Source organism: Phalacrocorax aristotelis, chromosome Z (genome assembly GCF_949628215.1).
Source record: "Phalacrocorax aristotelis chromosome Z, bGulAri2.1, whole genome shotgun sequence".
NCBI lineage: Eukaryota > Metazoa > Chordata > Aves > Suliformes > Phalacrocoracidae > Phalacrocorax > Phalacrocorax aristotelis.
Window position 1 is genome coordinate 20,229,670 of NC_134311.1, and position 27,109 is coordinate 20,256,778.

Below are 27,109 nucleotides of genomic sequence, written 5' to 3' on the forward strand. Positions count from 1 at the left end.
TATTCATAGGGTGCTCTCCATGTTACCTTAATTTTATGAAGGGAATAATGCCTGGCCTGTGTTTAAATTAAGGCAAGCAGTTGTGCTTTTAAACTCACTGTTCTGAGTTGAGAGTACTGCACAAGACCCTGGCCTCAAGAGATGTCAGATTTCATCGAAAAATAATAATGTTATTGAATTGGCTAGATATTTGCCAATTTATTCTGTTTAGCAGAAGTTGAACATGTAGAGTCTGAAGTCAGAACAGTATTAGCAGAAGGTTATTGATTGTTACTGGGAGCTATAGACTGCCCTGATCAGTGTATCTTTATTTCTGTGCCATAATCTAGACATTTATGAATTCAGTTCCTTGATAAGCTTCTAACCAAGTTTTATTCCACGGAGATGAAAGTCAGATTCAGCTGTGAACTAAAGGTGTACTGTTAAAAACAGTATTTTTGATTTCCTGAGAAAATAGAGGTGACAGTGTAGAGCAGGTAGGTGTTTTTTTTATTTCAGAAGTGTCTCCCTTTTTCCTGCAGAGGCAAATAAAATAGAAATGGCTGTTACCAGGACCCTTTCCAGAGACATGCACACTGTGTATTTAATGGTGTGTATGGCATTATGAAAATAAGAGAAGATTACGTTTCTTCTGTGAAAGGCTTAACATATAAAGGCACATTTTAGGACGCATCCTGCTAATAGACTAGATGATTTGATTGTATGATACCAGTGCATTTTGTATTATGGTAGTGTGCATGAGCTGTAGGCCATAACCCCATTAACTCAGCCTCTCCAAATACAAATACAGCCTTTTTGCCTTTTCATCTCACATGACACTCTAGTGGTGTAAATTTAATGTTATACTTTGTCTTTATTCTCTGGCCAGCCCAAAGCCAAGGAAGCCACTGTGCTTCTTGATTTTTCAATGGATTAGGAGGGCATTCATCCCACTTCCCTTGTTTGCATACTCTTGCACTGACACTGGTCACGTCACGGGGATACAATTTGCAGTAGCATAGACATGGAGCTCCATCCTCTCTCCATGTGGAGGTCTCCCAGCCCACGTTTTGCTTGGCTTCTGCACTGGTGGGCCGGAATCTCTGTTGCCTGCCTGTGTTCCCATCCCCTGATGGGAGTGCTGTGTGTCTCCCCCACCTGCGGGTTTTCTTTGCAGGGAAATCCCAGGTGTGTGGGAGAGCAGTGCATGCATCAGCTTTGTCCTGATGCACAGCTGGGAAGAAGCCAGGAGGTACAACCAGAGACCACAACAGTGGGCTGTGTTACAGAGTGCACCTGCCCTGCCATGTGGGTGCTGCCACACTGACCGACCAAGTCTGTGCTGCAGGCTTTGGACCTGGGCTGTGCTCTGGCAAAATATTGTGAAAACGCCTGTTCCTGTTGGTTGTGTGTGTATGGGTAATTAACAGTTGATGCTGTTTTATCTGGAAGGCTCATAAATGAGTATACCTGTGCTACTGTGTTTAGTTTTACATGTTTTATGACAGCTGTTGCTAGCTTGCTATTTTTGGTGAGATCTTGTAAGCACCTAAGAATGGCCAGTGTAAAGGGAAAGCTTCCATGCAACAAACAACACCTTGTGCTTTAGCTGTAAACATATATTCAGTTGCACACTGAATATGGCTAAAGCTCTCTGGGCTGTTGTGGGAATTAGTCCTGTAATGGCTGGCAAGAAGCCTAGATTTGAATTTTGGATTGGCTGTGTTTTGGATCAGCCACAGTAGATTTCCTAAGGGAAGGGGAAAAAGGTTACCTTGCTAATTAGTTTTAAAACCATGCTCCTGTGTTAGCCTTAGACAGAGAAACATGTTTGGAGGTTTGCCTACATATTAATACGTTGCTTCTGGTGGGGAATATTTTATTATTTGCTCTGTCAGTTTTTTTGTCACAATATGTGTTCAACTGAATGATGGATAAAGCAGGGTGGACAAAACTATGTATTTTAAAGAATGCAACCCAGTCACAAAAGAAACACTTTATTTATTAAAGGTTTGAAAGAACTTGTTTTGTTATTTTTTTCCCCATAACTTTTGCATGCCTCAGCACTTCTAGGTGGTCTTTTAAGTGCTGTGTTGGTGTGCTAGCTCCTCTAGGGGTGGTAAATTATTTTAGTGGTACCAGTAGGGCTCTAATCAATGAACAAGGTTTCACTGTGCTATGTAGTATATGAATGCATAACATTAAAATGGTCTCTTCCTGAACAGCTAACAAACTAATTAGCATGTGAGAAAGAATAGCTGGATGCAGCAGATTGACAGAACTGGATGGCACTGAGAAGACCATGAACAGTAGGGTAAAGCATAAATTGGATGACACTGTCTCTAGGGTAGTAGTTTGGTCTTATTACACAAATTTTGCTTTATTGATATTCCAGTTTCCCCAAAACTCTCCATAGTTAAAGGACAGTATTTAATTTGCAAAATCAGGCTCTGGAAGAGTTGTCAGAACAGCGTAAGCTATATCTGTCTAGTGCTCTGAACAAGACAGGACTCCTAAGGAAAAACAGTGTAATAATTAGTTAAAATATAGAATTTAATAATGAATTTAAAATCTTGTAATATAAAACTACACCCGAATAAAGAGATGGGTTAGACTAATGCTGCTGGTTCTCAGTAGTGTTTCCTAACCTCTTAGTGCTTTGGTTGACAAACTACATGGTTTTTAATGTAGTACATAAGTACCTTTTTTGATGCAAATACTTTAAAAGGAAGACAAGTTTTGAGTGCCACTAAATCTTTCAGTGTGCTTTCTCCTCAGCCCTTCGCCTGAGCCTTTTTTAACACTGCAGAGACTGCTGACACTCAAGTTAGTCTAAGCTGAGACCAGATGAAGTCTTCATGCTTGTTAATGTGGATGGTCAGCTGGGTCCTGATTGACAGGGCATTTTTGTCTTATGTCTCATCTGCCAGAAATGCAGGACATTGTGCCCCATCTGGTATTTTCAGGCAAGACATGATCAACAGAAGCTGTATTGCAGAAGCTTAGGAAGAAGATGGCTTAGGAAACTTTATCTTGCCTTTCAGTCTGTCATTGCTTTAATATTTGGGGAAAGCAGCGGCCCAGTGGTGTCCCTCTCCTTTAGTGGAGGAGGGGCCAAATGCTGGGTAAGCTGGTGTTGGGAAGGCTGTGCAGGTCCCCTGCCCCTCTCACTTCTGTTTCCCACTGTGCTGCAGCTCCCAGGTGTTCCCCACATGGTCCCTTTGCTACTGCCTTTGTAGCATCGCCAGCGTGCCTTAGGATAGTCGTGCTAATTACTATTCTGGCAGGAGGCCAGTATTTTCTTGAGGCACACAAAAGAGAGAATGGAAATGGCAATTTTAACGAATAATATCTCAGGAAAAGCTGAGCAGAATTTGATGAGGGAAAGGGTACTTTTGAAGCCCAAAGGCATTCCCTTGTCAAATCACAGAAGTGTTCTGAAGAGAGTCATGCTGTTAGACCTTCTCTTACAAAAAAGGCTTTGCAACTCCCTTATTGCAGAACACTAGACAACAAAAAGCATTTTAAAGGTCTGTTGATAATAAAAACTTTTTTTTTACTTCCAGAAATCTCACACTGGTCAAGTTGCCCCCTCACCATCCCTAACCAAACTCTCACACTAAACCTCCTTAACTGAAAGTCACAGGAGGCACGTCTGCATTGTAGAGCAGGCTGTGATGCAAATATCTTTCTTTTCTTATCCTATATAATGCTAATCTGAGCTATTATATTCACAATGTACAGCGTACTGATGCTGTCTTTGCACTCTAAGGCAAGAAATACAAATGCAGAAAGCCATATCTCCATGTTAATTCAGTATCGCAGCCAACCTCACTTCCCCAGCCCCAGTTAGTTCAAATGTAGTGCTGTGCTAACACATATGTACTGCTCCAAGATCGGAAGCTAACATGAGGTGGGCTGCGCTTTGTCTTTACCACGCATCCGCTCCATAGCGTAGATCTGCTTTTTCTCCCCTGCTATGAGGGAGCTCAGTTTTGAGCTTACAGACCTGAGAGCACAGCAGGTAGGAGGTGGCCCATGGCAATATGTTTCACAGCTGTGCAGTCCAGAGGGCACGTAGAAACAGAGAGGAGATGCAGGTCTCAGATTCTTGTGAAGCTGAACTTTCTACTGTGAGTTGCTGTGCTGCAGTGATGGATCAGGAGGCCAGTGCCATGCATTCCCTATCCTGGCTACGCAAACTAATATGTAAGAAAGATACTGATCCATCTAGTGTGATTGATAAAGTAACCGCTGCATGCTCTGATTGCCAGGTTACTACCAAATTGGGTAGGGTAACAGATTGAACAGTCTGTATTTAACTTAACTATAGAAGGAAGCGCATGATTTTATCAAGGTTTCTTACAATCAAAAACGTCTGTTCTCTAGGGAATTACTGTCATATAATGTAGTGTATGTTTTGATCTCAGGATCTTAGAAAAACAGATGAACTGCTCTTAGCTAATGTTTTGGTTTTGTATGGATTTGACATTTGCCCACAAGCATGGTATACTAAATTATCTAGAAAGAAAAGGACTTGTTGTGGTTGTTAAAATAGATGGCATAGCCAGTAGAAAGAAAACAGAGGCTGATAATATTGATTAGAAGCTAGAAATTTTAGAAGATTGTTAATGGATTAAAACAATCTAGACAAAGCTGATGGTCAGGTGAGTTAAAGGCAGTAAGAGTAAGCTTTCAGAGTGTAGCAGGATCAACAGGATACTCACACTGGTGATCTACTACTAAATATATTCAACATACATTCAGATTCTAATAAAGAAAAGATGGAAGTTTTGAATACATCTTTGTATGTAGGAATTGCCTGATGATTTCTTATACAATAAGGACGTCTTGTGCTTAGCAGGTTTAGATTCTTTGCACTGAACATGTGCAGAAAAAACTGACAAAATAATTCTAATTGTTAATTTTGTCTTAGATTGTAGGAAAATCCTGATAATTTCAGATTATAATTGAAAAATACTGTTTTTTCTCTTGAAAGTTGTGTTTTTTTCCTGTTGTAAATGTGAACAAAACCTGGCATGTGTGGCATGATGGGTACAGCTTTGTAAGAATCTAATTAAGACAGCCCAGCATTTAGTTTGAAGTTGATAGATTTTTCTGCACCAGGCACTTCATTGATTGATACCACAGCAAACATTTCAACCTAGTTAATATTTGTTTCAAACAGGTTCATGGAATTTGACCCAGGTTTAACCCTATACAGATACAAGGAATGAAGATTCCAGATTTGTGGAAAAATGTTTGCAGTCATTTAAAAGGGCTAAATATGAAATACTGCATGGCACTTGGATGCATAGTGCTTACACATCTGGCTCATATGGGAGCCAGATTTGTGAAAGTACAAAGGACAATAGAGCCCATCTATTCTTAGGTATGCTGTACTTTAAAACATAATTTTTTATAATTTCTACCTAAAAATTAAAAAGCAATTATTTTATTAAAGAATTATTCTTAGTAAATAAAAATTATTAAACTAATTCTATGTAGTCTTTTAAAATAATGATTAGTAAACTAGTCGCCATCACTGTAGTAATTGGATAGTTGCTTAATTAGAACTATTTAGAGATTTCCCTCCCCCTCCCCATTTCTCCCATGTTAGATTCCCCTTTCAGATTCACCAAATTTATCCCCTGCAGTTGGATGGGTATATGCTGGGCCCTCCACCTCTTCACATTAGTGGTGAGCTGTTTATAAGTCAAATAACTCTTGCTGTCTGTGCAGGAGAGATACAGGTGAGATGTCACTGACAAGTGGCATGCTGGCTGCCAAACAGATAAAAAGTGTGAGGCTGCGTGTGGAGCTACTTTGGCATTCACAAATGCAGGGTTTGTTGTCAGCACCTGCTGTGCAAGTGTATTGGATTAATAAGGCTCTCTGCTTTTTCGTTCCATTTCTCTGGGCACTTCAACATGTGAGCTCAAAACTGTAACTGTACTCAACACTCTTCATATGTATATGCAAACATTTCACAGGTATCTGATACACAGTATTATGTATGTGTATGTAGGTATGCTTGGAGGGCTCTATTGTCAAGATTCTTGGATTTGTAACTGTTCTAAAATGCCTTTTTGTTATCCATGAAATTCCATTCATCTTTGGCTTACAAATAAAATGTTAGAAATCTCCCTTTCCTCTCCCCACCCCTTACATTCTTCAGGAAAATTTTGGCAGCCTTTGAAATAATAAATAACTACACAGTAATTTTAATTGTGGCATTGCCACAACGCTAAATACTTACTGGAGAAATAAGAAGGCAGACAAGATTCTTGCCTCTTCCCCACCATTCTCTGTCCCAGCAGTAAACTGGTCTGAGCTGAAGTGTTAACTTCACCCATACAGCATGGGTGCCCTCAGAAGAGTGTATTTCCTTGTGCCAGCTGATGCGTATTTTCGCTTGCATGAGTAGCAGCAATCTGTCTTACAGGGATGAGGGTTGAGAGTGCAGTTCCTCCTGTTGGCTCAGTTTGGGGGAAGGAAAGGAAATGTTTAATGATACTTAAAACTAGATTTGTTCCCTCTCCTCTTTGAATCTGAACTTGCAGTTTTCCCGCTGATCTTATCCTATCCCTCAAGCTTGGAAATTTCCTTCAGAAGACCATGCAAAGAATATAATTTCACTTGCAAGTCAAACACAGCCCAGTGAGAATTAAGAATTCTAAAGCAACTCTATTTAGATTGTATTGTCTACAAGTGCCCATAGAGTCTTCAGTGACCTGGCTCAATTCAGGTTTGTCTCATGGCAGCCAGTGAATCACATGGTTACAAGAGGCAGTGAAGTTCAGGTTGCAGAGACAACCCGAAACTTACAGAAATCTGTAAGTATTCTGTGCTTGACTTGTGAGCTTTGAATAATGATCCATCAGTATTTTATTTATTTTTTTACAAATAATCAAGCTACCTATGCATGTAAAGTTAAACTGCAAAGAAGACTGTATCTTGAGGCTGATTTCAGTTCACTCAGGAGAACTTAATGGAAGAGTTATTCTGTGATAGATTTTGACCTGATTCTGAAATTCTTGCAGTGTAACAGAAAGTTGTCAATGGTAAGCAACCTAGCTTGACAATGTGTTGTTCATACTATGATGCCACTGTTAGGAAGAGGTCAGACCACATTCTGACTGCATTGCGTAGCCAGAGTGTCCACTGCAGAGTCATTTTGCCTTTTTTCTGCCTATTGACTGTAAAATCTCTTTATCAGCCAATTGTGCTAGCTCAGATTATTGCTGATAGGGAGTTCTAGAGGATGTTTGAACAAGTGTGACAAGTTTTTCTTTTCTTTCAACCTTCTGTTGAGGTTAAGAGGGCTTATATTTGTATAGTTATTGGATGTATTTGATGCAAGCATGTACTGAATATTTTTTTCCTTCAAAATGTAGGAAATTTTCGTGGCAAACTTTTCTGGCTTTGAAATAGCAGTGGCCAAGAACAAGGCATACAGCTGTTCCTGTTGCAGGTGGATCAGCAGCTAGTGGAAGTAGTTTGTTTTCATGTTTTGTCAAAATAATTATAGTTGTTTACTACAACTTATGAGATTAGTTGCTTGAAAATTTCCACTCAAATGCTTTATAGTGTTTTTCCCTTCCTTCTTTATGCTACTCCTTAGTGTAATAAAATTTACTAGTCAAGAGAAGCTCTCTGGATAGAGGGAAGAGATTTTTTGATTAATCATTTTATTCTTATTCTCTATAGGGTTATTTCAATGGTACAGGTAAAGAGTTTCTTTATTCATTGGTCTATGTAGTTCCTCAGTTAAAAAAGATGAGGGTACTAAGAGAGTAGATTCAATCCACCTCAATTTGTTCTTCATAGCAGCTGTGTTCTGCAGCCTTTTTGTTTCCAGTGTTTTAAGAAGGGGTGCCAATCTCAGCTGGTCCAAAAAGTTTGTGTATGAGGGAAGAGGAGTGAAAAAAAGGAAGACAAGCGTGATCTTGGCAGCTGCCTCTGCACTGTCTTCCAAAACCAAATCATAGAAGTGTCAAACTGAGGAAAAAATAACTTGCTGGAGGGATTAGAAGACCAGGATGGTGGTGGTGACCTGTGTAGCCATAACGAGAAGTACACAGCTGGTCTGTGGTCAGCAGTAACATCAGAATAACTTTTATTATAAGTTTGATAAAGGTGGGGCAGAGTAATTAATGAGAAATTACACTACAGATTGACTGTTGATCAAATGGTATGTGAACCTTTGTAACAGTTCATCCCTCTGTGGTGTACTAAGTGTACCTTGGTCATCTGACACATTTGTCCAACTAGTCCAGTAAACCATACGGTGGAAGAGTCTGTGCCTTCCCTACCTTGGTGCCAATTTCTAGTGATCCACTCTCTCTGCTACTGGAAACTGTTTCTGAAAATCCAAACTAATTTTAATTTGCTTTGAGTAAAGCTAATGCCTTCATACTTAGTGGACATGAAGAAAAATTGATTGTTATGTTCTTAAAGCAATTTATCAGGTGTTGGAAGGGTGCTGTTATGCCTATTCCCCCGTACAGTCTTTTTTTTTTGTTCAGAAAACAACTGAAGCCCCTTCACTCATTCTTTGAGGGTCCTGTCTTACATGCTTTGTTGTTGCTGTTTAGAGTTATCCTGCTTAGTTTTATCTCCCAGGAAGAAAATAGGAAGGTTGCACATCCATATACTAGCTATAAGCAGATTGGGTAGATGCCAACAAGCACTTAGTATGAGACTTCTGTAAAGTCTGATATTTCTGTCATGAGCCTGAGATGTGGTTACTCTTACTAAACAGATTTCCTTTTAGGAAAACCTTTACCCCCAGAGAAGATACGCAACTTTAGACTTGTACAGACAGTGTGTGTCTGATCAGAAGCTGGCAAAAATTTGTCATTAGCAGACTGAAGTGTGTCAGTCTGCTAACTAATATCAACATGTGAATAAATATATAATTGCTATTTTTCTGTATTAATTTTCTGTGTTAAGTGACTAATTTCCATAATTATCTGTCTCATAGTACTGGCTGGATCCTGCAAAGACCCTTGCTGAACATAAAGAATTGATAAACAGTATGTATTTAATTTGAATTTGAAGAGTGTATCTGAAGATGAAGTAACAGAGACCATGTTGCATATATACAGCCTGTACAACATTTATATTCTTGTCACAACAGGTTGATAGTTCTTGAACGAGATTATTAATGTAGTTCATAACTGTATCAAAATTTCACATATAGATTGAATGTACCATTGTTTTCCAATAAATTGTGTCATTATTGTCCAAAAATTTTTCCTTTAAAATAGTAAATGGTACTATTTTTAACTTGTACAATTAATTTTGTGGAAGCTGTGATACCTCTGCCATACTGTACTATACCATAACTAACTTGGATTCCTTTTTCCTTCTGAAGGTAGTGCCTCTTACTGATAATAGAGTGTCCGCTGTTACTGTCACTCTTCAGATGCCACAGATGCAAGATCTGTTATTTTTATTAAAATTAAAGAACATGATAAGGTTATTTTACTTAAGAATTTGGAGATCTTCTATAAAAAGTTGTAGAAGTGGAGCATGCATGGGGTAAATGTAGCTATAGGAATTTTGGTACTGAGTTAACTGAATCTTCAGGGAGAATAATATTTTTAAAAGGTGAATTAGAAAAGCTTTTCCAAATATTTCTCAATTAAAGTGGCACATATTTAAAGCTGGTCCATAAGATATTTGAAAGTGTGGAAGGGATTAATATTCAGTAGTATTAGTTACGACAAGGAATCACGTTTCATGCACAATTACATTTTTCAAAAAGTTTCAGTGGAAAAAGTATCTAAAGGTCAAAATCAAGCAGTAAAAAAACCCCCTATATTCAGGAAATAGTAAGTTAGCAATTATATCTAAAGTTAGATCTTCAGAATAAGCAAAAATTCCAAGTAGTCAGGCAAGTTGTGAATAAATAAACAGAAGACTAGAAAAATAATAATAAAAATCCTTTTCTTACTTTTTTTTCCCCTCATGTGTAATGAGTATAGATGTACAGATTTGCCATGTGACTGTAAGATTTTTTCGGAAACTTTCAATTTTCAGAAAATATTAAGATAGGCTTCTTAATAAGTGTTTTGCAGTCAACTCGTAACAATTCATAACAATTAACCATTCACAACAACTAACTTATGCACTGAATATTTTTTTCCCTCAGCTGGACCACCATACACTCTGTATTTTGGCATTAAATTCTATGCAGAGGATCCGTGTAAACTTAAAGAAGAAATAACAAGGTACAGTATTTAATAAGAGTGTAGTTTGTTAATTTCAGGGTAGTAATCTGTTGCAGCCTCCTTGATATTGCTGTGGTGTGGCAGGTTTGGTTGGGTTTTTTTTGTTTGTTTGTTCGGTTTGTTGTTTTTTTTTTTCTTGAACATGTATGTGTAGGAAGAGAATTGTGACTAACTTCACAGTGGTCAGTATGGACAAATGTTTGGAAGTCCAAGATGAAAAGCTTCTCTCTGGTGCATTGGAAATCAAAGGGACCTGATGTGCATTTGTGGGGTTTTTTTAAGAAACGCATTGTCATATCTGCATTTATATTGTGCTGTAATCAAGTTTAGGACTTACTTGGATATCAAATATAAATAAAGGGAATTTTCGTCTTTATTGGCCATAGATTGTATTCCAGAACTGTTTTTGAGGAGGATTTCTTTTGGTCTTTCTAAAAATATGTGAAGGAAATTGAACAGTTGCATGCTTTTTATTCTTCTAACTAAGCTTGGCCTCTACAAAATCTGAGGATGCACACACTAACACATGCACATGCATGCTTGCCTGGACTCTTAACATGCAGGGCTTTCTGTTTGCTTTATTTATGAAAGCTCTTAAACAATTAGCTTTAGGTTCAAAAGGAAATTTGAGAATTCGCATATGTAGGTGGACAAAATTAGTGTGCTGTCTCGCATTAATAAATGCCAATATTTCTTTTGATGTCCTAGGAATATGACACATGAGAATTCATTAGAATGCACACAGGGTTTTTAATTTTCCTTAATCAAACGTGGCAGTTTTTGCAGCACAGGCAGAATATTTTTCTTGTACCAGAGTGAGAAAATTCTTTTGTTTCCATACTGGCACAGCAGGAACGGAAGTCTCCAGTATAATAAGATTGAAGCTGTCCTGGTAAAAATGATAAACACTGTGACTTTGCAGGTAAAAGAGTGCAAGCTGGATGCAGTGTGATGCCCCTGTACTGTGAAAGTTTGATGCAGTTTTCCCCTACTTTTCCAGAAGCACTTTTAACCCTGTTCACAGGGGAAGACAGATGGCCCTGGGAAGGGAGCTTTGGCCACCGAACCTGTTGTGATTGCTACCTGGGGGGCAGGGTGGATTTCTGTCTGGGAAATGACAGGGGCTAAATTTTGAAAAACTGTTTCTCTTTTCCTTGTGATAAGGTCAGTCCAGTCAGTGATTTGCACTGCTGATTAGATGTACAAATCTAGTCGAGGAGCATTTTAGTATAATTAGTAAGCCTCTGTTCATGTCTGCACAGTGTTTGGTCATGCAGAATTTGCACCTTAGAAGGTACAGAGGGAGGACTTAAAGTGATATGCTTGTATTGACACTCTTCAACAAAACACATTGAATAGTCAAATGCCCTCAACAGTCCTGAGCATTTATTCGTATAGGCTCTTAAACCTTGGAAGGAAGGTATACCTTTTCAGGGGAAAAAACACCCAAAACCCACAAAAAACCTCCTTCTGCTTACGATCAATTAAAGGCCCTATTTTGCTTTATAATAATAATATTCTGGCTAAGTGTGTAATTCCAGTGATGTGTTAAACATTTTGTGCTAACTGATGTGTTTCTTTGGTCCATGTGTTTGTTATTTTAATGGATGTGAGAGTGGAGTCTGTTGTTATTAGATGTTTATGATCTGTGGTGTTAGATGATTACCATTTGGAAATAATGAAAACCTGTCAAATCTGTAATTGCTTCACAGCAAAATCTATCTGGCTTGTAGGCAAAAGCTAACACTGCTGTGTTTCATATTAACATTTGCTGTATGTATTTGCTAGAGCAAACTAGTGCTTAGGTACTATTGCATGACAAACTTGACAGTGCACAAGATGAGAGTGCTTCAGTTACAAGTTTGGACAAAAGGCCTGTTTTTTTGAGGAGCTTAGCGGCTCCAGTGGGAATTGAGATTATTCACTTTATAGGAGTTACTTTATGCACTTAACAGTTGGCTCTGACTGTTTTTTACAGAGATGTGGTGTTTTTTGCTGTTTCCTATCCTGCTTATTTTGAGACTACACTATGAGAATGCAGAAATATAGATACCTGGTACATGGAAAAGATATTTGTAGCATCATCTAGTATGAAGCTCGGCACTGTAGAGATGCAGAAGTGCCAACAGAAAGACAAGTGCATATCAAAAATGCATTTCATGTTATAAAGATGATGCTGTGTATGCCACAGTAGATGTAAAATCATCTTTGTGATTATCATCATTCATACAGGGAAGATTGCTCTGGGTAGGACTGGCAAGCATAAGCTAGAAGCAGTACTGGGGTATTGCTTAGAGTGAAGAAACACCGAGTGTATGTGCTTTGTGTTGCTTAATGACGTTCCCAGACAATTCTTACGCAGTGCCCTGGTCCTTTAAGATGGAGAACGTTAGCCATTTTTATATGGATGGACATGTCTACTATGATATCTGTCACAGCACAAATTCTGGGGGACCGTTAAACCAAAAGACACAGGAATCCTTACTCAGAGGCTCATCTGGGCAGATAGTCTAGTGAATTTGGTTGGATTTTAAATAATTTCTGGATCAGCTATCATGTAATCTGCAGTTTGAAAACTTCCCTGAAATCAGCACAGAAGCACTTTGGAACATACTGATCATTCCAAGGTGCTTTCATAAGCACCTTGGAATAATTTATTCCAAGAACACAGCATAAATTATTTGCAGTGCAGCTGAATGACGCTATGTAGATGAAGTTGAATTAGTGAATAATGAAAAAGCCAGATGCTTGTACAGATGATGATTTTTTTTCTTTAAAAAGTTACCTTCTCAATATTGTTACCTTTTGTATGAACTTGGTGTGAGAAATTTGCTTAGGTTGGTGTGAAACATGGTGTAGATCTGTTGCAATAAAACCAGAGAAAAAAAAAAAGCTTAAAAGATTTCCTATCAATGAATATGGGGAGTTGCAAAACCAAGCAGATCCTTTGTATGATGACTTGTTTTCTTGTATTTACTCTTCCATCTGTTTTGTGCATATTGTTTCACTGTAAGTGGTCTCAGTATGTGCTTCATCAAGTGTAGAAGCAGGTTATGACTTTGAAAATTACATTTTTACCCCTGTGATCTCTGTTCCAAGGAGAGTACCCTATGCTATGGCAGAACAGTTAGCTGGTGATGGTATGCCCATTCATTTTTCTTGTGAGATTATGGATTCCATCAAATGTGTTTGTTGCTCTAGAATTGATACTCTGGTGTATGGAGAGGAAACCTTTGAGTCATGAAGTATCTAATACCCAGTTCTCCTTTACGTTGATCCACTGATCAGGTTAAACCTCAGCCATTTGATAGGTTTCTTATTCAATTTTTCTGATTCCTAGCCGTCTTCCCCACTTCCTGATGGCTCTGTGAAAGTCAAAAGAGAAATTACATTTTTGGGAGTAAAATAAATTGTATCTGCACAACATAAGCAGATGGGAAAACCGGAGAGTGCTCCCATAGCTAGATTAATCTTAGTTGTTACTTCAGGGTCAGTGGGGGATAGGTAATTCAGAGAGGAGTACAGTTTTTGACTGTCACATAGTTATGGTACATGGTAAGTCTTCAAAAAACTGGAATATGATGAACTGTTACTTAGAGCATCAGACTTACTATTGAAATAATAGCTTTGTTTTCTCTCTGTGTTTCAGGTATCAGTTTTTCTTGCAGGTCAAGCAAGATGTTTTACAGGGTCGCTTGCCTTGTCCAATCAACACTGCAGCACAGCTGGGAGCATATGTAATTCAGTGTAAGTTCTTCTGGCCAACTGAAAGCTTAATTCTTTTAATCCTGTATTATGATTAATTTTAAGTGGTGACTGAAGACCTCACTAACACTTGATGTACTCATTTCAAAACAGAACAAAACTAGTATGACTGATTTCAGCTAAAGAACTGTAAATAGATGACCATTCTGAACAGGTAATAGGGAATCAATGATATAGATGCAATAATATAGAAGCAATAAAAGTTCATGTAAAGAAGAAACTGAAAAGTCAGTCTGAAGAGTCTGCTGAACACTCTTTGCCTTGCTGAGGAATGCCTTATCATGTACTTAGCACTTCATGGCTTATTCTGGACTGCATATAGAGTATGACAAAACCCTCATCAGGAGGTTTGCAGATTTGATGGGCTATTGGCAGCCTCCAGCCAATGAAGTCTGTCAAATAAAAGATTCTTTCAAAAATTACGTTGTGACAGCATGAATGCAGCTATGCTTGAAGGGAGGGTGTGTTTTGACCTGAAGTGAAGAATCTTAATTCTATCTATCATTTATTTGCTTTCACCCATCAGTAGTTAGCATTTCAGAAGTGGATGTTATATCCTGCATATTTGATAGAACTAGCAATCAATTAGAAAGGAGCTGTCTGTCTACCAGTTAGTTATTCCTTTCACATTACAGCTTAAGCTCTGTGTTCAAAGATAATTGGTAACCAAAAATCATACGATGAGCCATGCTCAGACCTGTATCTGTAATTTGTTCTATCTTAAATTTAGATTTCTCATCAGTGATATGTATTAAGCAAAGATTATTTTTATTATTGGTGTTCCAAGTGTGACTCAACAGCACAACAAAACATAAAAACATAACATAAAAAATAGTCCTTTCATTTAATTCATTTTGGAATAACAAAGGAGAATAACTTGTGTATGAATGGGAGTGGGCATTATAGAGAATTTCACAGTGTGTTATGTGTGTTTCCAAAAGGCTAAAATTTCAGGCAGTTTTGATTTTTTTACAATTATTTGTAACTTCATTCTGCTGTCTATGAAATGTGGTATGTCATACTCTGAAAAACTGTTTGCAAGGCACATTTCACTTCACTGGCATATGTGCCCTACCTGAAAAAATACTGCAAGTGTAAAGCAGGAAGTTATGTAATGATGGTAAGATCTTAATCATATTATGAGAAATGAGTAAAAAGAATAAATTCTTGTCCTTCATTCATTCTGAAGGGTGGTTAGAGTATGGGGATCTGTTGTTTTGGTATAAAATCCTGTTGCTGTGATTCTAATCTCAGATATTCTATTGAAAAACAATGAGGAAGCTCACGTGAGAGAGGAGAATTAAAGCATGGCAAAGATTACATAGAGCGGGTTAAAGTTAGTCCTGGTACCAGCAAACATACATTCTCGTTGACTCTATAGAAAGCTTTGTGTTTTTATTCAGGGCCTGCAGTTATTCAAAGTATATAAAGACACCTGAGAAGTGTCTGTGTCAGATACTGAAAATATGAACCCAAAGCATAAGCACTGACGTTAACAGCCTTTCCACGGGTGATGTGCCAGACTGTGCTTTTTTATTTTTCAGTCTGAGATGGAGTGCATTTGTGGAAATCCAGTAATAGCTGAGAAGCTCTGCTTCTGTAATGATATCAGTGGTGTCTTCCCCAGTGGAGCTAGCAGCTGCTGGAGGAGAGGCCAGGGCCACATATTCTCCCAGAGTCCTCTCCCCATGTCCTGCTCCAGTCACGGGCCCTGCTTTCACCATGCAGGTTGTGCCTGTGTGTCATCTTTGGTCTCCGGGCAGATCCTGTCCGTAGCACATAAATAATTTCTTCTTTTTGTGGCCAAAGACTGCAGACTACTAGAGTGGTGATGGTGGAAAAATCAGTACCTGTGGTACAGTTTGGAGAATATACCAGTTTTCCTATTGGGAATGCTGGAGTTGCTGTTGTAGTCATTCTTGTTCTTGTACCTGCTGTGGGCAAGAACCCCATTGTTTTTACGAAGGTTTTCTAGAGAAAATTCTCAAAATCTCTACTGAGCAGGTCCCTATGTTGTTCTAGAAACATCTTAAATCCTGGAAAGAAACATGAGTTATCAGATGAGTCTTTCTCTTCTTGGCTCTTGAAGCATCATTTGGCTGTGTTTTTGGCTTAGTGGGCACTGGACAGAAATCTTCCGTGAAGCTTTTCTCAGGGAGGGCCAGTCTATGAAGAATCTACTCAGCATTATTAAAAATTGAAATACTAACTTTTGCAGAGTTTCTCAGGTAGATGCAATTAGAGTTAAGGTCAATAGAAATAATTTCTGACCAAGGTGCATAGTTATTTTATGACTGCATAGCAACTTGTAAACTGATATGAGTAATGTATGCAAATTCAAGGTTGTTTCAAAGAAAATTTTATGGCTATTCATTTGGCTCTTTTCTTTAAGAAAATTATTTTACAAATTATTTTAATTTTGAAAGTTACTTTAATATTCAGGAAATACATCAATGTTGTATTGAAAAATGAAACCTTGTGTTTCCTCAAAAGAAACATGACACTTATCCTTAGAAGGGTGTACCTCTGGGTGTCTCAGGATATTCGTCTCCATTTGCATTCCCATACCAACATCTGTGTTAGGAGTCCCAGCAAGAATATGTATCTGTTCTGTCTGTAATGTTACAGCTTATCATAAGGGCATAGGTATTCCAAAACCTAGACTTTGCATCTACACTCGTTTTACATATGCTGCCAAATAATATATGTCATCAAATTTCAACTTTGCTGGCGTGGACAAAGTTTTATCTAGTCCCATAGAAGTAGCGGATTTCCTGTCAAAACTTCTAGCTCTTGAACCTGAACCTTACATTCGTCTTTCAGAATGATTGAAGACTTTTTTCTTGGTTTTGTGTGCACTAATACGAACAGTTCTGTACTGTCTTTGGGGTTTTTAACTGACTGCATGGTAAATTGACAGCCAGTTGGGAAGAGGTGGCTTGGCAACAAATAAGTGGATTATATAACTTTTGGGGGGGGTTTAATATAACGTGTCGAATATAGGTGACCTTTCTTTTCTTCTTGTGTCCTCTAGCTGAGCTGGGGGACTATGACCCATATAAGCACACTGCAGGTTACGTATCGGAGTACCGCTTTGTTCCAGACCAGAAGGAAGAGCTGGAGGATGCCATAGAGCGGATACACAAAACTCTGGTGTAAGAATTCAGTACTGTTGGGAACTTGGCAGGTAACATCAGATTTGAAGATGCTTAGTAGATGGGGAAGGGAGCAGCTTGTGGTGCTGAGTGGAGGTCTCTAGACCTGAGGAAAGAACAGAGAGCATACCGTTGTGTCCCTCAGAAAGAGAAAACATTTTAAGTAATTGGAGCTGTTCTTTTAGGAACTGAGTAGGACGATCATTGGAAATATTATGACTGTCAGATCTAGGCACAGCTGTTTCAGAATGAGCAGTTTTAATAGCGCCCGTGTTTCCTCTTAGTTTTATAGTTAAAAAGAATGAAATAAAAATCTGTGTGTTCAGTTCCCTGTTCCAGGACAGATTTCCTGCATAACTTCGGACAAATTGCGTATTATGCCCATGCCTCAGTCTGCTGTCTGTAAAATGGGGATAATAACACTTATTTGCTTTGTACTGCCCTGTGTATTCAAATGAACTGTTAGGACAAAACCACTTTTAATCTAATAATGTACAGCACTTGGTACAATGAAGCCTCTATTTTCTTGCCAGATCCTTAGCCAGGGTAATGAAGGAGTGCTTGTAGCAACCTGCATGAATCTTTGTGGGAGCAGCTCACATTGCAGGAAGTACCAGGGAAGCAGTTTGTAAACGCATGGTTTGCGTGATAATCTCAGTTGCAACATCTGCATGAATTAAAGAGTCAGTTTGGTTTTACAAGCATAAAGTCCTTTCATTTTATTAACCAACATATCTTATATACAACATATTGGTAGTGGCCAATATAAACGATTCCACTGTAAGAAAGAACATACGATTTGTAAGAAAAAAAGCAGTACCTAAAAACAGAGACATTAGGCAGCACTGGATAACACAGGGCATTCAGAGTGCTGGTTTCTGGACAAAAACCAAACAAATTCCAGAACTTTGTGTGTGACTTTAAAACAGTGGCAACACAGGTTATTTGGTGGGCCTTGAAATGATTTTGTCTTAAACTGAACAAGGCACTATAGAAGTGTACAGGCATTGAAACTGTACCTGGTAACATTTCTTATGTATGAGGAGGAGCTGAGAAGGCAGGAATAAGCTAGCGTTATGGTACTTGGCAGGGGCAACTGTTGAAGAGATTGCATGAGGAAAATATTAGGTGCACTGGAGACAGGACAAAGGAGAACTGCAGGGATCTGGAACATGTATGTCAACAGACCTGGGAGATTCATGCAATCCCAACATAACCTTTGCAAAAGCTGGAAAAGACAGATTAATTTTTATAATAGGTAGCAAAACTTCAATTCTCCATCTTCCAGTTATTGGAATAATGATTACCTTGGACACAAAACATGTAAGTTCTGCTATCACTGACATTCCGGATAATCACTGCCTAATGGTGGATCCCAAGATGCTGCTTTGGGAGTCAGTTCATTTTCTGTCAGACCGTAGTTTGTGTATACAATGCCTTCCCTTGATTACTTGTCACTAGAGTGGAAATCAAAACTGCAATAGGGACAACCAGCAGATGGACTGGAGTGCCCAATAGATAAGCAAAGCAATGTAAGAACTAGTGTGCTCTGGCCCTATCAGTTCCCTCAGTGCTTGAGAATGGAATAATAGCAGTGGCATAGAGAGGAAAACCACAGCAATCTCATAGGGAAACCAGAGCAAAGAACGTAATTTCCAGTGCAGAAGGCAGAGCCAAAAAGTGATCCTGTGTGAATATAGCTTAAATACAAGATGCATTTGCAGCAGCTGTGTAAGTAGTCTTTGTAAAGAGGTTTAACTCTACACTGTCTCTAGATGTACAAAAAAATATTAAAAAATCCCCAGCAATTCAGAGCCACTCTTCGTCCCACTTTTCTGTTGTCTCACCCCTCTTTTTTAGAAATAGCCTTCTACATATGAAATACTTTCAGTGAGATTAGTTTTAGATTGACATACTCTTGGTATATGAGTAACACAGGCTGAACCTCCAGTCACTGTGTGAAAGCACTGAAAGTCAGAGAGATTTGGCTTCCCAACCTGCTGTTCCAAATATTAGACCACAGTGCCTTCAAAAATGCAAAACATGAAATTAGTTTTGAAAATAAAACATATGCCAGAAATTCAACTGTACGTAAAGCCAAAATAAACATTTACTTGCTTATCTCCCAAGTTCATGTTCATGGTAAGTGTAAGGAAGCTTGTTCTAACAAATCCAAGTTAGGTGCAATTGTGATATAACCATTTATTAAGATGGGAGAGTAAGAAACATTATATGCATATGTTCATCACACCCTTTGTCAAAGTAATGTAGAGATAATCAGAGCTAGCCATCTTGTATGTAGATCTGGATTTCTTGGTTTTCTTGCTATAATGAAGCCACAGTCTGGATAAAGGTTAACTAATTTCTTGCCTGTAGTTTTGATGTTAGTGTTTTTTGTGCCTTGTTTAATGAGAATAGGTATTAACTCAGAGACACAGCTGTTCGCTTTGAAAAGTTCTCCTGTAATTGGAGTCTGTGCCAGTTGCCACATTGACCTGAGCTTTCTCTTTCTGGGAAGAGTGTCTGTTGTTCAATAATTATTTCTGTGTGGTTTCCTGACTGCCTTATAGTAACTGATGCGTTACAGTGAACTTTACTACAAGTCCTTTTGTGAAGTAAAAAAGTACTGGGTTTTCCATTCCAGAGATTGGAAACTGAGTCACAGAGAGTTTTTGTTCAACATCACAGAGATTGTGTTTGAGAAATGAAACTTGAGGTGAATTGCTATGTACCAGGCCACTGATACTAAGCAACCTTCATTTCTCTCTCTCAAGTTTCTGTAGTCATTAGTGTAGTAAATCAGATTAAGACCCGTTTGCCTCAAAAAGTTTAAAACCTTGAAGATGAAATTAAGAAGCTGGAGGAAGAGTGGTGGCAAAGAGGACTGATAACTGTCTTAACACTGTGTCTGGTGCTTTTATACACTTATTGATCTAGAGCTCTGATAGTCTTTGGTGCTTGGCTGCAGTTAGGTGTCAAGGATTTAGCAGCATCAGAAAAGAGTGAAACTAAGGTGCACCCATTGCTAGTTCAGCCTGACTGTCATCATCAGCACTGCCAACATTCACTTCTGCAGAGGTGACAGCAGTCCCTCTAGTTAAGAAGTTTGAACCTAGAATGGCTGAAGACATATCCCAAATTATCTCACTTACCAGAGACATTTTAGGGACAGGTTTGTGATATGGTTTGGAAGAACTTCTTTATCCTTTCCGGGTCCCAGTATGGAAGCATGAGGGTTTTTGCAAGACAGCTGCAACACTGCAGGTGCCTTGCTTGTGCTAGTTATGTCCAGATAAACTGGTTTTGGTTGCATGTTATTTTTCACTGTTTTACACAGCACAGTAACTATTCAGGGATTCATTCAGGACTCAGTTTTTTGAGTAAGCTTCTAAATCAGGTAAGTTGAAGGAAGTCAGAGATGCGGGGAGGTTCTGACTGCATCAAGTCTCTGCAGCCTACCTATTGTGATTGTTGTCCCATCTATAAACCAGCATGACAATACCAAGGTCAGATAGCAGGCTGACATGACCTTATGTTGTCATGCACATCTGGAGGAGCAAGCAGTGGCTTCAGGGCTTGCATGTGAGGAAGCAGACACTCATGGTGCTGGAGGAGGGATATGATCCCTCAGTGCAAATAGGAGAGCTTGTACTGGCCCTCTGACATTGCCTATTCCAGACTGCAGCAGATCTGGGACTAACTGATGTTTGGCAAGTCAGCTGTTGGTGTATTTTAAATCGATATTATACGCTGTCAGTGGGATGACAGTTAGCTTTGAGAGTCGCTTTCAATATTTCTTAGGGCCATTGGTGGCACTCAGGTGCTCTTTGTCCATCTAAATGAGTGGTGCGTGTGAGCTGTTACATTGCCTGCTCTGCCATTAGCAACTGCAAGACTCTTATAGTTTTGTGGTGTATTGTCAGGTTGTATGATGCCAAGGAGAGTTTGTATTTTCATACATGGTAAAAATGAAACACTTAGCCATTGTAACGGTGAGAATTGTTTCAGTCCCTGACATTCCCTTCTCCCCTTCATCTTCTGTCTTCTCCATCTACATTTGCAAGGACTTCTTCCTCTGGCTTCCATTTGCTTCCTTCAGAAGCTCCAGCACACATCTTTATTTCCTTTAGTATTTTTGCAAATACACTTTCTTATAAATTATGTATCACTGTGAAAATATTTACAGACATGCGCACACTTATTTGACACTTGAGCGTTTTGGTACTTTCAGAGCTAGGTGAGAATAGTGGGGTAAGCACATCAGCCGTTTTCTAAGTATGGTCAGTAAGGAAGCGCTAACAGTGGTATTTCAGTTGTTGGATTCTAGCACTTGTTCAGTCGTGGGGTAAACCACTTTCCTCAGGACTGATATTTAGTCTGCCTGGGAACTCAGTAAGACAGTACTGCTCCAGTGAACATTTTGCTTACGTTTCTGAGAGCTAGCAACAAGATTTAAAAAAAACAAGCTGTGGAGTAAATTTTTGTAGCAGAAGTGGGTAAAAGACGTCAGATGTGCTAATACTGACATGCTGAATATCCAGTGTTCTGCATATTCTGAATACAAAGATGAATCGCAGATCTACTGAGAAATTCAGCTCTTGAAGAAAGGGATTTCTCTTGCAAGCTTCAGGTTTTCTTCTCTTCCAGGAGGCCTTGGAAAGAAGGGCTAACACCTGAAACAGGATCAGTCCTGCTACAGGGATAAGATGGGCTGCTTCAGCCCATCTCTCAGATGCAAAGAAGGCATTTTAAATACCTATACTATTGCATTCATGCTAGCGCTGCTGTTTCACATCTTTCACATTGGATGTGTTTTTTACCTCATCAGGCATAACGCAAAGTTGGCAAAACCTAGAAAGTACCTGCTAGGATGGAGAGAATAGGGAGACAAGAAGTAAGAATGTGCATATTGCAGGACTTTTCCAGGTCTTGAGTCAAAATGTTGAGCTCTGCCTCACACCTTGAATTTGAAAGGTAACAAATGTGGTGCAGTATTTCCCCAAGAGAACAATCACAGGGTGAAGCAGGAGATGCATCTTTTTGAGCTGATGGTTTTACAAGATGTATTGTACTTTCCCAACAACAGTCCAGTATCACAGAACTATTAAAAAGGAGCGAAGATGAAAATGCAGCTTCAGTTATTTCAGGCTTGCAACAGGGTGTCTTGCTCTTGTATCAATGGCACTTACGAAGGGAAGAACAAATTAAATTCTGAGGATCAGTCTGTTGAAGGCTTTGAATTTATTTAGTCATTTTGTTCTTTTTGAAAATCAGTCCTTCATCAGTGATGTAAATTATGTTCTCAGTAGCCAGGAGTCTTTTTCCCCACTAGATTTCCCCTATTGTTTCCTACCAACACGCAAATGATGGTAGTTAACTGATGAATTGATATTTGCAGATAGGAAGGCAAGATGGATATTTGAAACTGGTAATCTTTTGAGAAAGACTCCAAACTTTGTTTTCACAGTAGCAGACTTGGGTATTGCCAGTTGATGTGATATCCTGTAGGCAAGATTTTATGAAGAAAGAAATATTTTATCTGAAGTCATGAACTGCTTCCAGAAATCCTGGTGGCTTCAGCTGTGCTATGTGGAAATAGTACCTCAGTCAATTATTCCATTCCTGCTTTATTAATAATCATGTATTGGAAAAAAAGTTATTTCGCTCATTCAAGCCTAAAAATGGAATGTCTGAAGTGTGTTTGTGACAGCAGGGAAAAGATTACCCACTGTAGTAGGCATACATTGTATATATGGTAGCATATATCTGTGGCAGGATCTTACAGCAAAGAGCTTAGGACAAGTTTGTGCCTACTGTCCAGACTCACTTGGAGTGTGCATAAGTGCAGTACTGAAAGGATAGTGCCAGTCTAAACAGATAGTAGGAAAAGTTGCATACCTGTCCAGCAAACTATATTTATTAATATGATCTATTTCAATATGTTGAGTAGAAGTGCAAAGTTTTTACACAGAATTTTGTTTATAGGGGTCAAGTTCCTGCTGAGGCAGAAGTGAACTACTTAGGGGTGGCCAAATCCCTGGAAATGTATGGAGTGGATCTCCATCCTGTTTATGTAAGTATTGTTTAAATATTTTAAAAATGGTAACAATGAAAAACATTTCCCTGTACTAATGTGGCGGAGAGTATTTATAGTTTAGTTGCCACAGAATAACTTGAAAGGAAACACTGCACTTAAGAAATGCAAAGGGAGACATATTTACAGACTGAGGGGATTCAGTCATTCATATATACAGAAGCCTGATGGTTTTCAGATGAAAGGCTGTGATTGTATTACACCCATAAAAGACAATCGGTTATACTCTGGAAAAAAAAAAATCAGATAAATAAGAAGTGATTAGTGCAAGTGTTAGGAGAGATGAGAGACGCTTATAATTTCCATCTTTGACACAAGAATTTGTACATTGTTCTTGTGTAAATAACAGCAAGTATGTCCTGAAACCTTTTCAATACCATTGCAAAAGTTAGGGTGGGGTAGCAGAGCATGTCTGGCTTTTTTTAATGTTCTTTGTGAAGGTTTTGCAAAAGATCCAGAGTACATTTCCAGCTTTTCCTCTGCTGTATCATGCAGCATTGCAAGTTGTCTGTATTGCCTCAGCAAAACCCTCCATTTCTTTGGTAAAACAACATGTATGTTGGGATTGGATCCAAGTTATCACCTGGAGGCTATGTGCTCCTGGTGGAAACATCATTCTATCTTGTTTGAATAATTGCACTTGTGGCAGGTTTTTTTGAATGAAAGAAAATCAGAAGTTCAAACAGGGAGTTGTAATGTAGATAGTTCACTGAGTTAGATGTCAGTAGTTTGCAAAATTTCTTGGAAGAAAATAAAGAAATCAAGATAATCAAGTATGTATTTCCTGCTGAAAATTGTGTGACCCGCAATATGAAATATTTTTTAATGCATCCTGTGGCTTAACTGTATTCATATCCCATGCTCTGTGCTCCTCCCACCCATAGAAAGCTGGGGGAGTTGGAACAAGATTCAACATGATCCAACAAAATCATATTAAATTAGCAGAGCCTGGAAATTTTTTTCTCTTAGCTTGCTCTTACTGTGCAATGAGATCCCTGCCTGGGTAATGAGGGGTGAATTGTAATATACCCAAATCTAACCCACAAATATCGTAGTTTCTATTTATACTTCAACAGCAAGAGAAGCCCTTATTTGAGACTGAAGCTGCACACATGAAGAGATGTAGTTCTTTTCCTTGCTTGGTTGTATTAAAAGTAAAGATGCCTTTAGCAGTTAGTTCACTGAGGAGGACAGGCAGAGCTCGTGGAGGTGTGCTTGAGCCTTCTCATATCAGTAGTCACACAGAAGGACACTTTCTACAGTCAGTCCATCTCAGTTGATATTGCTTTGTGGTTTTGCACTGTGCGTTTAGAGCTTGCAAGGCTTTTCCGTGTTGCCTCAAGTAGGTAGATGAACAAGTTTTTGCAACTGACTTTCCTTTAATCTCATGCACTAAAGCTTGCTCTCTTTCAAGTGTAGGGCGCATCTGATTTTGGTAAATTGGGGAGGCGAGGGCCATATGCCACTCACCACCAGGGTTTTCACCCTGGTCTCTCCTGACGTGGTTTACGATTTGGATATTGACCTCAGGAATGGTTTCCTTTGGAGGAGATGATGAATGCAGCTGTTCCTTCCATGTTGCTACCCGTTCTGAACAAAAAAAATGCTCTGAATCTCTCAAAGGAGCTACTTCGCTTGGTAGCAGTACGCAGATGATACTATTTTAGGAGGGAGAAGGCAGCTGTGAGGTGATGTTATAGTAGAATAGGTCAGAAAATCACTATTTACCTTCAGCTGGAAATTCAGATGGGTGTTGCATTCATGTCTAAATAAAGAATTTAGTTTGTAAGTTTTGGTGATTTATCAAACAGTCAAAAGTAATACCTTAAAAAAAAAAAGTTATTTTTCTTTTTTCACCATGGCATATGGAATCACCCATTCTTTCCCTCACTGCTAATCTTTCTGCTTCTTTGCCTCTATGCCTACAAGTTATTGTACCGGAGGTTTTGTCGGTAGATGAAATCCTGTTTTCCCAGTTGCACGGAGTGTGAAACAGTATGTTTAAGCGAGGCATCAGGCTGACTTCCTCAGTAGACCTCACTGCTCCAGTGGTATGACTTGCCACTGTATGAATGACATATATATTTATTTTCTAGGGTGAAAACAAATCTGAATATTTTTTAGGATTAACACCCATAGGAGTTGTTGTCTACAAGAATAAAAAACAAGTAGGAAAATATTTCTGGTATGTATAATTTAAATGTGTAGTCTGTGCTAAATCAATAAGCATGTTGTATGGAAATGTATGATTTGTGATATCTATTGGAAAGGATAATTGTATCAATAAAAAAAAAGTATAGTTGGAATTCCTAATCTTTGTCTGAATTATACAGATTTTTAATTCTTTGGTAACCCAAGTATTGAAAAAAATAAATAGTCCAGCTTTACTGTAGTCATGCTAAAATGTTTAAATACTGCTAAATTTTCTGTTGATACCTGGTGCATACCTGAAAAGAAATATAGTTGAAATTCCTTTTTGTCTTTGTATGTAAATATATACAACTTTATATCTTATTATGCATGAAACTAAAGTCTCATCAAGTTCTGTCTTTTTTTCCAATATTACAGGCCTAGAATTACAAAAGTTCACTTCAAGGAAACACAGTTTGAACTTAGAGTCCTGGGAAAAGATGTAAGTTTTTATTTAAGCCTGAAAGAAAAAGAAGTAATCTTGGGTGTAATGAAGTGGGAAATTTTTGGTTTCCATCAAAGTCTAATTTGTTTTGTTGAAATATACTACAAGAACCATCAAAGTGAAATTAAGTTTATTGATAGTTACTGCAAGAAAATTACCTTATCCTCAAGCATAGTATGTTCCTGATGGTGCTTGCAGTTTTATTAAAGAAAGAGGAAGAAGAAAGGACTTCTGTTGACATTTTGCAGGCAAGGGGAGAGAACTTCAGCAGAACAGTACCGAAGTAGGAATTTTACAACAAACCTTTATCATTTTTTATCATGCTCTGTAAAAGAGAGTAGGCTGCTTCTGCAATACTTTGTTTATGGTGTTATATAATGGTTTTAAAGTAGGCTAAATCTACGTGGAAAGCTAGTATTAACCAAAATGTGGATGGAAGAAAACACACAAAGTTGTGAAGCGCAAGTAATTTTGTAGCTTGGAAACAGAAACAGCCACATAGTATAACTCAAAACCCACTTGTCAGAGTTTAACTTCATTGTGCTGTTAGACCATTTGAGGGAAAACAACGTTGGTTCCAGTGGAGCAAGGATACCAGGTTGATAACAAGAGAAGATGTTTTAAGATAGAGTCAGTGGAAAAAAGAGAAAAATATTTGTCACCTATGAAGCATGTAGGGTGGAGAGGGGAGGAGGAGAGTGTTGTGAATGTAGGGAAAATTATGAAGTGTAATAAAACAAATAGTCTGTGATTTTTTTTACCTCAGTTTGCTGAGATATTTTTTGAAAATACTTTGTAGGTCTCTTTGGAATGTCAGGACTGAAAATTTATATTTTTGAAGAAGTACTAATCTGCTGGTAGTATTCCCCTTTTCTGATTATCTACATATCTTCATTCATTTATGTAATGGTTGTTACTCTTATCCATGATTTTTCCGTGAGGCCATTTGGTATGTTTGGTACATTATAGGAAATATAAGTGTACTCCTGTCTGGTTGTCTTGGCTCTGTCATGGACAGCATTTCTTGTGTCTCTGCAAATGTATGTGCAAGTTTTGCTTTTGTTACTCCCAAGTGTTTTGTTTCCATTTGGGGTGGTGATCTACAGGAATTTTATTTCTGGTGGTGTGTTTGTTGAAATCAGAGAGTTGTTTGAAGGCTGGGGGAACGTTGGGAAAACTTTTCTCAATGTTTCATGTGCAGGGTGAGTGCCTGTTCATGTATAAACAAGTCTGAATTTGACTT

At 38.5% G+C, this 27,109-nt stretch overlaps 1 protein-coding gene across 4 annotated transcripts in view; it reads left to right on the forward strand.

Annotated features, from left to right (window-relative positions):
* EPB41L4A (erythrocyte membrane protein band 4.1 like 4A) overlaps positions 1–27,109 on the forward strand; it is a 139,512-nt gene that overhangs the window by 56,673 nt on the left and 55,730 nt on the right. For all 4 annotated transcript variants that reach the window (XM_075079303.1, XM_075079302.1, XM_075079301.1 and 1 more), the window contains exons 3-9: positions 8,966–9,017; positions 10,139–10,217; positions 13,867–13,964; positions 17,017–17,137; positions 23,123–23,210; positions 25,328–25,416; positions 25,800–25,863. In XM_075079303.1, the coding sequence (XP_074935404.1) occupies positions 8,966–9,017; positions 10,139–10,217; positions 13,867–13,964; positions 17,017–17,137; positions 23,123–23,210; positions 25,328–25,416; positions 25,800–25,863 (591 nt within the window). The remainder of the gene's footprint in view (positions 1–8,965; positions 9,018–10,138; positions 10,218–13,866; positions 13,965–17,016; positions 17,138–23,122; positions 23,211–25,327; positions 25,417–25,799; positions 25,864–27,109) is intronic.